General features: G+C 44.5%; 1 protein-coding gene across 1 annotated transcript in view; it reads right to left on the reverse strand.

Annotated features, from left to right (window-relative positions):
- Positions 1-2,738: 2,738 nt before the first annotated feature.
- The window catches only part of GALNTL6 (polypeptide N-acetylgalactosaminyltransferase like 6), a 1,130,106-nt gene continuing 1,115,346 nt past the window's right edge, over positions 2,739-17,498 (reverse strand). Inside the window, exon 12 of the mRNA XM_024750526.1 lies at positions 2,739-3,142. Coding sequence (XP_024606294.1) covers positions 2,975-3,142 — 168 coding nt within the window. The 3' untranslated portion in view covers positions 2,739-2,974. The remainder of the gene's footprint in view (positions 3,143-17,498) is intronic.

A 17,498-nucleotide genomic window follows, 5' to 3' on the forward strand; every position in this document is an offset into this window, starting at 1 on the left:
TAACGCTCTATGTTACCAATTCACAAAATAATCCTGGAACTTGTATTATACACTGAGGCCTCTGTTATAATGAATACATTTCAAAACAGTCATGTGATCATGTTAATATTTTAAACTAAATAGCAGTAGACCTAGAAGCCAGTCATTGTTATTGCCATGGTATTAATCCAACCTTGGAGCACATATAAATCCCACAATTAGTTCACAACTGTTTTCCAGCACAGCCTTTTCTCAGTAAATGCATAAAAAGGATTTGAAAAATTAACTGTATTCTAACTTCTAGCAAAACCATTTCTTATTCTGGAGAAGTAGCAATTTCCAGGGCCAGATGAACTTTCTGCTAGTTTTCTTCTCATTCTGATAAAAGGGCGGGTCAGAACTCTGATGCTCCATTTCTAAATCGTGTTCTTTCCAGGAAAGAGAATCTCTCTGACGACTGTTCAGTCCTTTTGCCGAATAAATGCAAAAACATATGCAATTTTCTATTTTTCAGAACGGCCATAGCGGTATTTCAAGTAAGCGGAGTCCCGCCGTTTGGTGGTACTGGGAAACCTCCTTGGACATATTTATTGCAGTGCCAGGCCCTCCTGCCTGGGAGTAGATTCTGAGGCTTTGTTTGATTCTGTTTGGATGTTCCCACTTTGCACACATCTAACAATTACTTGGCAGTTTGAGGTTTTCATTTTGGCTTTCAGGTCTCAGGCTTCTCTTGAAAATTTTTAATTTTAATTTTTTAAATTACATCCTTCTAGCCAAAGTAAGAGACAGGGCCCTCTGAGATCAGATCCTGGTTGTCACACCAAAAGGATGCGTTTTCCCAGGATGAGAGCACCCTCGCATACTGCAAATCTGGGCTTTCTGGGGTGCAAAACCTGGGGCTGGCTCTTCGGTGGAACTGTGAACAGCAGTCAACTGTTTAGTGACATAATGTGGGTTTTTATAGGCTCATCTCATTCTACAACCAGATTGCTGTCTGAACACTTGAGATAAATCTTCACCCACTCTCTGGAATTGTTCAGCACACAGGTTAATTTCTCACTATTGATTTTCTCCACTACGCATCGTGGAAGCCTCAAGACCGCTTGACCTACACACACACAAAAATCTCTGCGACTGTCAGTTTAAATAGAATTGCTCTTCAAAAGTATGCTTGAAAAATCCGTAAAGATAACGAAATAACCCTTCCCCACCTATTAGCAGGGCAGTTTAACTGGACATTTTGATTAGATTTGAAGGAGAGAACAAAATCATGAACATTTACGCAAAGAGGTTTCATATGTTAAAGCTTCTGAACGTGAATGCTTCTCCTGTGGGCAGCCCCGGGCAGGCATATTATTCTCATCTAGGGACTGAACATTTCTAGTTAAATCAGAGTAGAAACCAGAACCTTCTTGGATAATGGAAGAGGCAACACAGGAAGAAAAGCACTGGGCACCAGGCGTTGGAAGACCCATCCGCCCTGCCAGGAATTAGGACCACTTTCCTCTGGGCTTTCGCTATTCATCTGTAAAAACAAAGGGATTGGATTCTAAGTGTCTTCCCAGTTCTAAAATTCAATGTTTTTATATCCAAGACAATATATATATATTTTATTAATATGAAAAGCGAGTTGAAAGAAAACAACAAAAGCAAAATAAAAACTTTGTTCTACCTGAAAAAGACTTGAGAAATATATATATAAAACAGGCATCATTCTTTCCTCTATATATCCATTCCTGTATATTCCTGTATACTCATCCCTGTATATTCCTCCCCCACCCCCATTGTTATTGAAAAGTAAAAAAAAAAAAAAAGTTCTTTTAAGGATTAAATGTTCCATTTAGTTTTTTAATCATCCCTGAAATCTTGTCCCATTAATAGAAAATGGGGTCAGAAGCACTTTATTAATGGAAATTCCTTCAATGTGCTTCCAAGGAAAACTAAAGCATCCTTAATACCTACGACATAAAACAAATAAACATAAAACCCCAGCCGAGAGCAAAACCCAACCAGTTCTATGTCCCCGGCACTGACCAAGCATAACTGAAGTGTACTAAGCCATTTTCACGTCACTTGGAGTGTAGATTTATTTGCATTTAAGAATCTCCTAAACAAATTACATCAACCTCACTCCATGTCCTTCCTTAATAAAACTATGACTGGACAAGCATCAGACTTTTAAAATTCTAAAAATAATAGAAAAGTAAAAATAGATTTCCTAGGGAAATTCCTCTCCTTAAACCTTACACGGTTTTGCTGCTTCTGTGAAACCTTTCTCTTTGGAGTAACTTGGTAGCATGGTTTCTCGTGTTTGCTTTTCAGCTGGATTCATACAAGGGCACTGAATTAGAACGTCGGCTAATTTATGGAGCGTGAACTTTTAGGACCAGTTAAGTTACCTCCGCTGTGAAAGGAGAATGGCAGACGTCAATGAAGGCATGGAGACACTCCAAGTCCATTTCATGATGTAATTGAAGTCTTAGATAGCACACCCTCATTGCAAAATAAAACAAGAACACAGAATGGTCTGAGCACTCTAGAATCACCTGCAGCACGTTTAACCATTCGAGTCGCAGAACGGCCCGTTCTAAGCCTGCGACAGGTCGTCGGAGCGGTCATGCCCTTCACCTGCACCCCACCCCCCCGCTTAAGAGGATCCATTCATAGCTACTCACTACTGCAGGATTTGACCTGAGAAATGCTAGGATTCATTAACTCAGCGGTTGTTTGCAAAAGTCCCTAAATCATCTTTGCCCTTGGCCAGCAAGGGGACTGCTCAAGTTCTCAGAAGCAGCTGGTGAGGTTCTTAGCCAAGTTCCTCAGGTGCAGGAAGTTCTTCGGGACAACCTACTTTGACGTGGCATCTACATATCTTTAAACCAGACTTCCTGGATCAAGGAAATGTTATTCCTGACTCCTTTGACCCAGAGACTGGCTAAAATTTAGTTTTTATAACCTGTAGGTAATCACTGTTTCTTCCTTCCTTTTTTTCTTTCTAGGAGCTGGCATGGTAGTTAAATTTTTCTAAAACAGTCATATTAATATGTTCAAAAATCCACTGCTGAGTCTCGGAGAGAGGGTCACATCTGGCCATGAAAATCTTCTTCTCTGCTGGGTTGCAATCCATGCAGCTGTTACTCACAGGATGGAATAATGTTCTGTCCTGCAGGGATCGGAAAGAAAAGAAAAGACTGATATCATGCATGGGGAATGCTTGGAACCCAAAATATAAAAAGAAAGTAAAATAACCCTGCTGATACTTCAGTATCTACCCAGAGTGTGAAAAAAAATAGACCACCTCCCAAATCAAACAACAGGAGGTGGGGTTGCCACACGGAATGTGGTTTCCTAGGAACGTGGGCGCAACGTGGGCCCTCCAAGCAGATTCAGCCAGAAACAAAGAATTCATTCATTCATGGACTTTAAAAAAATATAATCCATTCATTGCCTGCTCTGTGGTAAGCATTTTGTTACACGCTCGGGTTTTGAAGATGAAAAGTACATGAGGTTGCTTGTCAAGTAGCTACTAATCTAGCTGTCTGGGGAGAGGGATGCATACAGAAATGGTAATTTAGTCCGCAGTAGACACCACCGCAGCCTTGCACACACCCCAGAGGACCAGAAGAGTCATCATCTTCCCTACCCTTGTACTGGGAAAGGCAAATACCAGAGGACCAGGAACCAGGATGAACTCGGGACTGGGGGTACACAGTGCGCAGGCAGAATCTCCAAGCACAGGCTCAAATCTGAGCTTCTGCCTCTTCCCGACCCCTTTATTGGCATCGCTGCTCTTCCTGGGATGCAATTCTTCCTGCCTTTTGTAAAGTGGAGGGAGGCAGTGTTAGCTCAGTGTGTGATAAAGAGAAGGGCTCTGTGAATGAAGGTGCTAGCAGGGCACAGAGTTTAAGTGGTGAGTAAGCCCATTATGTGAATAGCCTCTATTAATACACACTGCTTTGTATTGTGCAAGCCGGGAGAAGGAAGCCAGTGCTACGAGAAAGGGATCTTTCCTTAAGTAGCAATAAATGCATTTGTCTCTTATAGTGTCTATGCATTTAAAAAAAAAAAAAAGGGCCAATAACATGTAAAAACATCCCCAGATCACTGCTGAAATTTTAGGAACAAGTTGTGTTTTATTATTTAGCTTGGGAAACATTTAGAGGGTCTGCTTATTTTCTTTAACTGAGGAGCGTTAGACTCAGCTTTTAGGCATCCCATGTCAGCATCTCTGGGTTACACTGGCTGCTAACCAATATTTAACGTGCTTTCGGACCCGGATGTTTGCATAGTTGGGTGCCTGTGAAGGAAGGAAGAATAAGGAAGGAGGAAGGCGGCCCCAAGCCTCGTTTGCATGTTTCCACTTTCAGTGTAAACTCAGAGCTACATCTAATACATAGGCTCCCTCCTCTCCTCTGCTCTCTTCCAAGTCTCCCAAGTTTATTGTGGATTTCACTTTCCGTACACACGAGAGGGCTGCTGACTTCTCCTGCCCATTTTCCTCATCCCCTGCTTCACTGGCTGCCGTTGGACCCCAGGGCAGCTGGCAGGAGCTCTCCTTTCACGGTCGAGGCAGCAGATTCTGGAGAAGGAGGCTGTGCGCTGAGCTCACCCGCCCCTTCCCTCCTGGGGCTGATGTTAATGCTGAGGTCACAGATCCCATCCCACAGACGCCCCTGCGCCTCCCTAGGCAGCAGCTCCTTGGCCCTCCCACTCCCCTCCTCCCCAGCATCCCTCCCACTCCGTCTCCTGCCCCACTTTCTACCAATTTAGCTACACAGGCCTAATATATTTCCATCAGCTTTTCAAAGAGCATCCTTAAGCTGTTACATTCGTGATAATTCTATGTGACCTGCTAAATTCTAAAATTCACTCTGTTCCACATCCATGTACTTCTTTTTCTTCTTAACTATCTAGATTTCTTCCTATTGTCACTTTTGTCAGTAGCTCAAGCCGGGACCCCCCATAGACTCGCAGTTTCTCTCCCCAAACACATATTTCCGTAAAAACTAAAAAATGAGGAAAAAAAAGAGTAGAGCATGTTTTAATTCTCTTCCCTTCTCAATGTGTGCGCCTCAGCGTGGATGCAAAAGCCAAACCAGATTTTCTGAACATTTAATTTTTCCAAATGTAATTTTCCAAGCCATAAGGTGATCATGCTTTTCCAAATCTCCAGCTGGAATACACGCTCCGGCAGATCCAGGTATGCTCGTGGGGACAGTCGGGTGGGATGAACAGGTTCAGCACGACCCTGAACCATCCGGAGTATGTTTCTGTAACTATACTTCATGTTCTCATAAACGTTGAAAAGTAGAATTCCCCACATCTATCTGTGTCTGAGAAACTTCATCAGTAAAACGAGGGGGTGGATAACATCCATCTCTGAAGCCTCTCCCAGCCGTAAAATTGAATGAACATTTTTTTCCAAAGTTCACTGGTGACGAATGACAGGGCATCAAATAGACACTATCAACCATATTTTGGGGACTAATAGATGATGGCTCTCTGGTTGTGGACCGAGCTTCCATGTCTTTGGCGTGTCCAGCAGGTCCTAAAGGGGAACCTTCTGGAAGCACCTTTAGTGTCCCCAAAACATGCGTTTTCCACTCTGACCTTGGGAGCTACGTACATTGCCATCATTATATTTCCCCTCAGCTCAGCTTCTGGATCGCTAAACATCGTTACTGATGCTTCTCCTGGCTGGCGCATCGTCGTTGGTAAATGTGGCCTCTTGTCCTACACCAGCCCTTTTTAAAAAATTTTTCTTGGAGTCTAGTTGATTTACAATGTTGTGTTAGTTTCAGGTGTACAGCAAAGTGATTCAGTTATACATGTATCCACTCTTTTTTAGATTCTTTTCCCATATGGGCCATTATAGAGTGTTGAGTAGAGTTCTCTGTGCAATGCAAGTAGGTTCTTATTAGTTATCTATTTTATATATAGTAGTGTGTATACAGTGGAATATTACTCAGCCATAAAAAGGACAAAATAGGACTTCCCTGGTGGCGCAGTGGTTGAGAGTCCGCCTGCTGATGCAGGGGACGCGGGTTCATGCCCCGGTCCGGGAGGATCCCACATGCCGCGGAGCGGCTGGGCGCGTGAGCCATGGCCACTGAGCCTGCGCGTCTGGAGCCTGTGCTCCGCAACGGGAGAGGCCACAATAGTGAGAGGCCCGCATACCGCAAAGAAAAAAAAGGACAAAATAATGCCATTTGCAGCAACATGGATGGACCTAGAGATTGTCATACTAAGTAAGTCAGACAGAGAAAGACATCACATGATATCGCTTATATGTGGAATCTAAAAAAAGGGTACAAATGAACTTATTTACAAAACAGAAATAGAGTTACAGATGTAGAAAACAAACTTATGGTTACCCAGGGGTAAGCGAGGGGAGGGATGAATTGGGAGACTGGGATGGACATCTACACACTGTGACAGCCCTTTTCTCCTTTAGTCTCCTCCGTCATGACAAGATATGCTGGCACAGAACCAAATAGAGTTTTCTCCTCTGGGATAGAGTTCTGAGCCCTCTGGCAAGTCTGCTGTTCCCTAACAACCCTCCTGAAAGGGCACTTTTACCTGGACTCTTCTCTGTTCAGTCCAGAGGGAGGGCAGAGCCTGTGCCTTGGGTGTTCACAGAGTAATGCCGCAAACTGTATCTCCTGCATCCTCTCGCCTTCCCTGACCACTTCCTCCCTTGTTTTTTTCTGTTTTGTTTTTGCCTAAGAAAGTTAGACATCCTTGAGCAGGAAATGAAAACCTTCAGATTCAGCATTATGGCACTGCCCTTCATAACCAAACAGGTCAGGCTAAGTTCCAATCGGTCCCCGGGGTGAAGGCTGGGTGGGACTTTTCAAGTAGGTCCTGGAGAGGGACACCTCTTCAAAGCAAGCTGGTGTGACACTCCAAGGTATTCACAGGCCAGCACTAAATTTTATTAGATTCTGTACTTCTGTAGGGTCCAAATTTTAAACGAACAGGTATGTTGTAGAAAACATTACCCACTGTGTTCAGGGTAGTAAAAGAATCAGACGTTAAAGATGCAGAGGGCTTCCCTGGTGGCACAGTGGTTGAGAGTCCGCCTGCCCATGCAGGGGATGTGGGTTCGTGCCCCGGTCTGGGAGGATCCCACATGCCACGGAGCGGCTGGGCCCGTGAGCCATGGCCGCTGAGCCTGCGCGTCCGGAGCCTGTGCTCCGCAATGGGAGAGGCCACAATAGTGAGAGGCCCCGGTACCACAAAAAAAGAAAAAAAAAAAAAAAAGATGCAGAGACAATAAAATAGGTGGGTGAGTTCATAACGTACAAGAAGATGACCCTGAGAATAAACACCCACACGGCGGCAGGGTGCAGGGGGCCAGGGCTTTATTCCACAGGAAATTTGGTCACATTCCTGTCACACCACTCATCTGTTACATGACCCTGGTTGATTACTTAATTCTCTGAACCTCAGCTTCCTCACTTGTGAAATATAGATAATAATATCTGCTTCATGAGTTTGCTGTGGATAAAATGAGTTAATATATGTAAAATCGCTGGCACAATGTCCTACGTGCAGTAACTAACGAAGTAATAGCTATTCCACGCCTGCTCTCCTCTTAATTTATTTTCAGTCAGGGAGCACCCCCAATTCTAAAAATCAGAACGTACTAACCATCTGGTCTGAGACCAGCTATTCAAGACCAAATTGCATTTTCTGAAATACTGGCGAAATAGAATTTGCAAAAATTGGCACCTGCCTCGACCAGTTATCCGAACGGATACATCAGTACCTCCTGGTTTAAGCAAAAGGTTTATGGAAACAAAGTAATTAGTTCGGGAATGAGCTCTTCCGTATAGTTATGGTCCGAGTTTGTATGTGTTGCCTGAAATACAACATGATCCAGGGCATCTGAGTTCAACAAATATTTATTAAGCGCTTTTTTATTTTCCGGTGTGTGTTAGGAAGTAGGCATAGAAAGATAACCTAAGATGCCTCCCCTGGCCCAAGAAGTGGGGGAGACCAATAGGTAAACAAGACATGTTTGAAGCAGAAGGTGTCAATGAGATTGTAGCTGCAGGGGAATAGGATGAATAAAGAAGAATGTGTGAACAGAGAGATGTGAACTAACAGGTATATTTATGCATTCAATTTATTCAGCAAGAGTCTACAGGGTGCTTACTATCTGTCAGGCACTGTTTTAGGTGGTTGGGATGTATCAATAACCTTAATAATATAAAAATTCCTGCCCTCCTGGAGCTTACATTCTAGAGGTGGGGTTGGGGGTAGAGCAGTAGGGCACAGACCATAAACCATGAGTGTAATTGTTTCCGTGGCCTGTTCAAAGGTGACACGGAGCAAATCAAAGCAGTTCGGAGAAACTGGAGTGCCAAGGGAAGGGCTGGTGTGCAAACTTAAATAGGGAGGCAAGGGTAAACCTCACTGGGAAGGTGACATTTGAGTAGGTGATGTTTGAAGAAGGTAAGGGAATTGGCCATGCGAGTATCTGGAGGAAGAGGTGCCAGACGGGGCAACGGCCAGTGCAGAGGCCCTAAGCAGGGATGCAGTGTGTGGATTACAGAAACATGAGGAGGCCAGGGTGAGGGAGAGTAGTAGGAGATGCGTCAGAGGTGATGGAGGGCTCCGTCCATCATGTGCTGGGGACCCGCAGGTCACTTGGCGTGGCCCAAGCCCAAGAAGCAAGGGGGAAGATTCCAGAGGGTGAAAGATGAACCCCACATCATGAAGACACTGGGGTGCGACGCTAAGGCTTGACTTTTCAGGCAAGTGTGCGGGATGGTTGTTGGAGGATTTAGAACAGTGGAGTTAAGGATCTTGGGTGCCTCATGTTAGTGGCAGAGAGGAGAATGGGGTGGGAGTGGGGGACTCGGGATACAGCCGGAGGCACAGCTGGAGGCTACTGCAGGGGTCCAGATTTGACAGCAATAGGGAAGAGGTGGGGGTGACATGAGACATGGTTGGAAAGCTTTTTCAGGAGGTGAATGCACAGGGCGTTCTGACTGATGGGACGTGGGGATTAAGGTGGAGGAAGTGGAGAACTAGAGGAAAAGCGGTGTTGAGGTGAGAAATGCAGAGAGGAGTAGGATTGGGGGCGGGAAGGATGATCTCTGTTTCAGGTATAACGAGTCATAGGTGTTTAGGGGACAGCCAGGTTTAGATGCCCCGGAAGCAATTGGGTATAGGCTGGACCTCAAGATAGCTTCTCTGTAAAGTGGGGAGAGGTGAGTTACTCCCTCCTGCTGACTGTTCATTTCTGTGTAACTCACATTGACAGCAAATGCATTTGTGAGAGACATCGCCTTCATGTCCTTTTGTTTCTAGTATGGATACGAGAGAAGGAAGGCTTGGAATTATGGGACTAGGTTTTAATCCTAGTTTTATCTCTGACAAGAATCTCTGATGGTCCCTTCGTTTGCTAGTGATTTCGGTTTTCCATCTGCAAGACTAATGGAGTGGGAAGACGAGGGAGGGATGAGATAAGGGACAAAAATAGCCGCCTTCCCACCTCCTAGGGTCGTGGAGAAGAACCAGGTGGATATGTGAGTGGCCTTTGAGTTCTGGAAGAAAGACACATCAGGTGGTGTTTTTCCTGCCTATTTTTGCCGTTGGCATCTGGGAGAATGCGAGTAACACCTTGACAGGCATAAAAGGGACAAAGCAGTGTGATTGCCTATCCTTTTCCATTTTTTCTTTGGACAGGTACAGTTCCTCACAGGAGGAGAAAATTGGTCTTCCTGCATCAGTGGATAATTTGGCCGATCAGAAATAATGCTTCTGATGCCCCGACGGACAGAGCCCTCGGTGTGTGCGCTGAGACAGTGCTGGCAGCCCCGCAGCCCTGCCTGCTGCTCCATTGCTGGTTTTCTGGGCTACAGGCAGGCGATGGGCGTGAGTATACCCTCAATTCTCAGAGTGGCCAGGATCATTACAGAATCGGTTGTGATTTGTTAAATCTCTGCTCTTCACACCATTCAAAGACTTCCCAGCCTCTTCGCTAAATTCTTAGCATGGTCCCGAGGTCTTGTATAGGCAGCCCTGCCCCGGCCTTAGAATTCATCATTTCCCCTCACACGCAGACGCTTCAACTGGCTTCTCCGTTCTTCCAAGAAAACCAAGCTCTTCCCTACCCGAGGGCATTTGCACAAGCCGACCCCTATATCTGGGATTTTTTTTTAACTTAATTTTTATTTTGTATTGGGGTATAGTTGATTACAATGTTGTGTTAGTTTCAGGTGTACAGCAAAGTCATTCAGTTATACATATATGGGTTTGGCCAAAAAGTTCATTTGGGGGACTTCCCTGGTGGTCCCGTGGGTAAGACCTCGAGCTCCCAATGCAGGGGGCCCGGGTTCGATCCCTGGTTGGGGAACTAGATCCTGCATGCCTCGACTAAGGAGTCCGCATGCCGCAACTAAAGGTCCCACATGCTGCAATGAAGACCCGGCGCAGGCAAAATAAATAAGTAAATAAATAAAAATTAACCAAACTCCTGCCAGCATTACATAAAAGAAAATTCATTTGGTTAATGAATACGTTGTTCAATAAAGTTCTTGGGGGAAAAGAAAAATGTGTCTTTTATTTTTACGTAAAACTGAACGAACTTTTTGGCCAACCCAATACATATATCCATTCTTGTTCAGATTCTTTTCTTCACTTGCCTAAATCCTACTCATCTTTTAGGTCTCCATTTAAAAGGTACTGTGTCAGAGCAGCCTTGCATACCTCTCTGACCTGGGTAGAGCGCAGTGTCCCGTTCCCATATTATCCTGTACACTTAATGTATTCAATTTAAAAATCTGTCTGCTTCCCCACTAGACTGAAAACTCCAAGAGTAGAGAAAACCCATCTGTTCCATATCTTGTTTCCATCTGTCCATAGCTGTTCATCTCCCCTCAGTGAACCTGCCATCAGTCACGTCAACATAATAATAGCTGCTATTTATCGAGTGTGTATTTATGTGCCTCGTTGTGTTAAATGTTCTACCCAGATTTTCTCATTTTATCTACTTCATCCACATAAGCAACCTGAAGAGAGAGGGAATGTGGACAAACAGGAAGCCAGGTTCACCTGTTTATTTAACAAATGCTAATTCAGCACCTACTACGTGCCAAGCAGTGTTTTAGGTACTGAGGATACTGCATGAAAGAAAGCAGAGAAAAATCCCTGCTCTTGTGGAATTTACATTCTAATATTTAGCGACAGTTAAATAGCTAGAATAGTATAGGAAGACGACTAGACAGCCTATCGTTTCCTGTATGTAAACTTACTAGGAGAGCTAAAGTCAAATCAGGAGAAGTTTTTCGAGCACCTAATAGCTGACACTCATTGAACTCTTATTAAGTTCCGTGTCCTAGGTGCATTTAGCTTTTATTTCATCATCACGATAATCTTTTAAGATAGATACTGTTATTATCGCCATTTGATAAATGAGGAAACAGAAGCACAGAGTAAGGAAATTTCCCAAGATCCCAGAGCTAGGACCACCGCGGAGCCAGAACTCAAATCCCAGGTCCCTCAGGGTCTAGCCCCTGTGCTCTCAGCCTCAGCCTGTCTCACCCCCGTCATCTTCTTCTTCTTCTTTTTGAAATTTTTTGGCCATGCTGCACAGCATGTGAGATCTCAATTCCCTGACCAGGGATCGAACCCTCACCCCTTGCATTGGAAGCGTGGAGTCTTAACCACTGGACCGCCAGGGAAGGCCCTCACCCCCTTCTTAGCCGAGCCAACTAGCAGTCCTGCTCTAGACCCACACATGCTCAGCAGGGAAGAAGTGTCCTCCTTAGCAAATACTAATTTCAAATGTGTATAGTTCCGATTAGCCAGATCCTTTAAAGTTTGACAGTCTCCATCTTGACAGGCCTTCAGTTCAGGAAGTCTCTGTCCATATGTTAGAGCCTGAGATAGATCGTGATGAAATCTTTTTACTAGTGACCAGAGGGTGGCAGTGCGGCCCGTTAGGTAAAATGGTAACCCCCAGGGATATGGCTAAGGTACCCAGATATGGCAAAAGTTAAAAGGACGTGATGACGAAGTGACTTCAGCTGCATTAGACACACAGAAACAGAATGCGAAGGCAACACTGCTGAAAATGTAGCTTCTTTGCAGGGGTGTAATTGTACTCCCGTCCCGGGAGTTAACCTCCCTCATCTTTGAATTGTCAAGTTGCACTGAAGATCAGAATTTCTCAGGGTACAATGCTCATGTCTCCTATTGTGTATTTTCAGAGTATAGGGTATGATGTAGACATTGTGCATCTGGTTTTCAGCAAGATGATTAAAAATCCCCCTTTGTTTTCCTATGGGTAAGCTGGAGAAATATGGGCTAGAAGATAATTCACCATTAGGTGAGTTTGTATCTGGTTGAGTAACTGCACCCGATGGGCCAATGTCTCCTCTATCATAGGATGGAGGGCTCGGTTCTGGGCCTTGTTCATTGGGATCAACAGCTTAGATGAGGGACTGAGTGCACGTTGCTTTGCCCTAACTCACGGCTGGAGTAAAACTAGTTCACCTGGTAATAAGCTGGATCAAAGAGTCGAAATCCAGGCTGGGGTAAATCTCGTGAGGGAGAATTTAATAGAAACCAATGGATGGCTACCCAAGTATAAAAGGTGAACTGGGGCTTCCCTGGTGGTGCAGTGGTTGAGAGTCTGCCTGCCGACGCAGGGGACACGGGTTCGTGCCCCGGTCCGCGAAGATCCCACGTGCCGCGGAGCGGCTGGGCCCGTGAGCCATGGCTGCTGAGCCTGCGCGTCCGGAGCCTGTGCTCCGCAACGGGAGAGAGGCCACAACAGTGAGAGGCCCGCGTAACGCAAAAAAAAAAATAAAGGTGAACTGTGCAGGTAGACGACTACAGAGACGTATCTGTGTAGCAAAGCAAGAGTGGTTTTTTTAATACTGAAAGCTCATTAAGAGGCCAAGTATGTGAAGTTAAGGCAGAAAAGCAATCAACTCAAGCTAATTCAACAGGTATATACTGCTCATAACAAAGGGGTGCTAGAAACTCATTCTGTTCTTTGGTTAAACACACCTAGAATACTGTGTTCCCTTTGGGGCATCACGCCACCCTCTAGGACCATCTGGAGTGTGTTAAGAATCTGTGTCCAGGAGGCTGAGGTAGGTCCCAATGAAGTTATCTGAAGAGCAGTGTTAGGAAGTTGGGCCATGTAACTGGAAGTAAGGAGTAAAGATCAGACCAGCATTGTTCAAGGATCTGGAATCTGTCTTGACCAAAATGGATGAAACTTAAAAGTCTTAGAGCTTTCTAATACTTGGGACTGTCCAGAAACGAAGGGGCTGATCAGGGATAGTGTGACTGTCTAAGCATGACCACAAGTCCAGGATTTTGTAGTGGGGCTTCATTTATCAGAACCAGAGTCGAATTTCACGCCTTTCAATTAAACTCTGTTTCCTCATTTTAGGTCCTAAATCAATACCAAACCGGAATGATTTAAAAATAACAACCTTGTGGCCATCCATCTGGCATCTTTGTGGACCAGCAGGATTTTATGAGCTGAGAAGCTAAAGCCCTGGCACGTAACATATGGTACCATAAATAGTCAGATGTGGGCACATGCCAAGAATTCCACCCATTCACTTTTTAAAGTACTGTGACTGTTTTACTGTTATCAGTTTAGCCTGACAGGTGTCTTTTTATCTGTATTTTCCTGTTTGATGTTATTTTTAAGCCCTTTCTTATGGAAGTTAAACTATAAGGACACCCCAGAGAGCAACTCAGAAAAGTGATGTAAACCTTTCACTTTTGGACTTTGGGGAGGCTGTGAACGTGGTTCTGAGACCAAAAGATGTGCTAAGTTTTATGCAGCACGGCTTGGGGTTCCTGGAGGGGATCGCATCAGTAATTGAGCCCATTTAATGAATACTTATTTACGAACATCTACGTGGTAGATATTAGGCAGGCCATACAGAAATACAAGAAAAACTTCCTGCCCTCAGATAGTTAACATCTATAAGGGGAGACTAACCATGCATAATACAATGTTCTAAGTACAAAGGAGGGAACAAAATGCTATAGGAATACAAGCAGAGGAGCAATTCCAACTACAGTAGGAGGGAAGAGTAGGGTAGGGAAAGTAGGTAAAAACTGGAACTAGAAAAGTGATTCTCTTTCTGGCTGCCCATCAGAACCTTTTAGGAGCTTTTAAAAAATACCAATACCCGGGCTTCTCTTTCTAGAGCATCAGTCTATCCTTATGCCAACAGCACACTACACTAATAATTGCATTTTTGCGATGTTTGGGTACCTGGCACTTTTATAGTGTTTGATGCTTGTTTTTTTTCTTCTTCAACTTTTTCTTGGCTCTTCTTGGCCCTTTCATTTCCATGTACATTTCAGAATCAGCTCATCAATTTCCACAAATAAACCTGCTGGGATGTGATTGGTTTTGCATGAAATGTAAACACCTGCTTGAGACCGGGTACCTTCACCATATTGTCTTCTTATCCTTGAACATGCTAGCTTTCCTTTGTAGTTTGAGAAGTTCCTCTTATGATGTTTCGTAGTTTTCTGTATAAAGGCCTTGTGCATCTGTTGTGACAGTTATTCCTAATTATTTGATACTTTTTGTGGTGATCAAATGGAATAAGTTTAGCATTTCATTTTCCAGTTTTTTGTTGCTGGCATGCAGACACTTGATTGTCTTATATTTACTTTCTATCCAGGACTGTGCTGAATGTACTTACTAACTTTAATAGTTTAGATGTATAACCTTTGGATTTTTTTATGGACACAACTATGTCGTCTGTGAGTAGACAGTTTTATTTCTTCCTTTCTGTTTCTTAGACCTTTTAATTTCTTTATCTTGCCTGATGGCTCTTGGAAGGCCCCCCTGTGCAATGTTGAATAGAAGTGACGGTAGCAGACGTTATATTTTATTCCCAGTCTCCAGAGGGAAGTTGAAACATTTCACCACTAAGACTGATGTTATGGGGTTTTGGTTCTTATTAGGTTAAGTTTGTCTATCAGTTTACTTTCTGTATGGCTAAGACTTATTAGTCAGAGGGTTAGAAACTTGAGGATTCATAAATAGACCATGCATATAAGGCCCCTCAACTTATGACAAGGGTGCTACTTCCCTGCAGTGGGAAAACTGATTTTTTTTTTAAGTAAATGATGATTGACCAGTCGAATATAAATATGAAAAAAACAGCCCCATTTTACATTGTAAACAAAAACTATTCCAGGGAATATATACCACAATGCAGAAGATTCAACAACAAAGCTTCCAAAGATGACTTAGAATACTACCTTCTTGACTTCGGTGTGGGCAAAGATTTCCTAAATAGGACACGGAAAACACTAATCGGAAAGAACAGCTCTTCATCAAGGAGAGAGAAAAGGCCAGAAACTGACTGGAGTAAGATATTTACAAAAAACCAACGAAGCACTATACCTAGATATACCAAAAACTCTTCAAAATCTGTAAAAAAAAAAAAAGAAAAGAAAAAGAAAAGAAAAGAAAAAACAAAGTCAGACAACCCACGTTAAAACACGGTCAACAGACTTGAACAGGTCCTTCTCAAAGAAGATCTCCAAAAAGGCTAACAGACATGTGATCTCACTCTACAACCACAGAACGGAAAAAGGAAAAGAAAAAGAAACCAACGTGCCAGGTGTTGGTGAAGATGGGAAGGTCTGGGTTCTCAGGCAGCGTCTGCCCACAGTTCTTCAGGCCCCAGGATTTCAGTGCCTGCTGACCTGACCTCCTTAAGCTGGCCCCTGAATCTTGCTCTAGGGCCTCAGTTCTCTGGGCTCTAGAACAGCTCCGTCTGTAAGAGCAGCCGCCCAGAGGTGTCAGGAATAAACACCCCCCAGGAGCAGCCGTAAGCCAAGACTGACTGTGGTGGTGTTTAAATATCCCAACCTCCTTCCTGTCGGTATGTGTTGTAGACCATTGCAGAGGTGTCGGTGGGCTTGGTCTCCCCTTGCCCACGCTGGTACTTGCTTTATCAGAGGCCCTGTATTGGTTCCCTTCCCTGTTTCACTTCCCTACTCTCTGCCATGATCTTGGAGGGGGGCGGGCATCTCCCAGATAAACCACTCGCACTCAAATTCTCACTTCAGGGCCTACATCTGGGGAAACCCCAATGAAGATATATGTTATACTCCCATAAAAATGTTTCCTCACTAGAAAAGAACATGGGAGATAGCTCTTGATCTGGGGGGATAACAGTAGTTAATATTTCTTAGCATAGATTGCTACACAGCAGCATATAACTCACCACTATTCCCAGTGTAAAAAGTGTACTTGTCACCCACATGGATGGAAATTCGATCATATGGTCAGAAACCTTGCTGGAAGTTTTCCACAGTTTATCTCACTGAATTACTGTCTCTGTTTTATTGACGTGGAAGTTGAAAATCACACATGTGAAATAACTCACTCAAGATCACATTACAGTTCCAGGATGAATTAGAATGTCTTGGGCCAGACAAGCCACTGTGACGTTGACCAGATTGTGAAGAGGCAGGATGAGAATTTGGGAGAAGGCACTTCATCTTCTCGGTGGGAAACCAAGTAACGTATAAACCAGAGGGATGCAATGACCAGCTCCTGTGGGCATCCCTCTTCAGGATGGAAGGTGGGCTGGGGGGTGGGGGGAGGGTGGAGGCAGGGTGGCCCTTTAAGGGAGCCTTTGCGGTAATCCGGGACTGAGACTGGGAAGGGCTGCAGTCGGGGCTGCGGCCACAGGGACGGCAAGGAGAGGGAGGGGTTCACACGTCTTAGAGACCAACTAGATGTAGGGGGTTAAGGAGGCAGCGGGACAGTTTCTTGTTTCAGACGTCGTTTTGAGTGTCGGCTGGTGATTTGAATATTTTTACTGAGGTCGCTTCTGCAAATCATTGTTCTTGTAGCCGGGGTCCCCCTGGTGGCGAAAGAAACCGAAAATGGGATTTCTCACCCTGGGTACCTGCTAACGAGGGGAGATGGCTGGGCAGGAGCCTAGTTACACGACCCTAGGATAGGGATTCCTTCCTTTTCTCGTGGTGGCAAAGAGCCACATAGAAAAATAACTGAGAGCAAGGGGGCGGAGGGTCAGGGAGGGTGGTCCACTTCTAAGCTGGGTAAGTTTCTGGGGCTGTAATACACAGTATGTGGACTACAGTGAATAACTCTGTATCGTGTACTTGAAAGCTGCTAAGAGAGTAGATCTTAACAGTTCTACACACGCGCACACACACACACACACACACACACACACCCAGAACCCTGTACAGTGATACATTTGTTAACTATACCTGTTGTGGTCATCATTTCTCAGTTCATAGGTGTATCACATCGTTACGTTGTATATCTTAAACTTACAAAATGTTGTGTGTCAATTATATCTCAGTAAAGCTGGGGGAAAAGGGGAAAATCTTCTTGAAAAGAAAAGAAAAAGGCCAACAAGATCTGAGAGCTGATGGGTGCTGAGAGGTCAGAAAATGGGGCCGACAGCGCCCTTCCCCACTCAGGCAGGTCGCCGGCAGCCACTACTCAATTCTGGAAATCTCTGTGC

Source organism: Neophocaena asiaeorientalis, unplaced genomic scaffold (assembly GCF_003031525.2).
Source record: "Neophocaena asiaeorientalis asiaeorientalis breed wild unplaced genomic scaffold, Neophocaena_asiaeorientalis_V1.1 scaffold180, whole genome shotgun sequence".
Taxonomy (NCBI): Eukaryota; Metazoa; Chordata; class Mammalia; order Artiodactyla; family Phocoenidae; genus Neophocaena; species Neophocaena asiaeorientalis.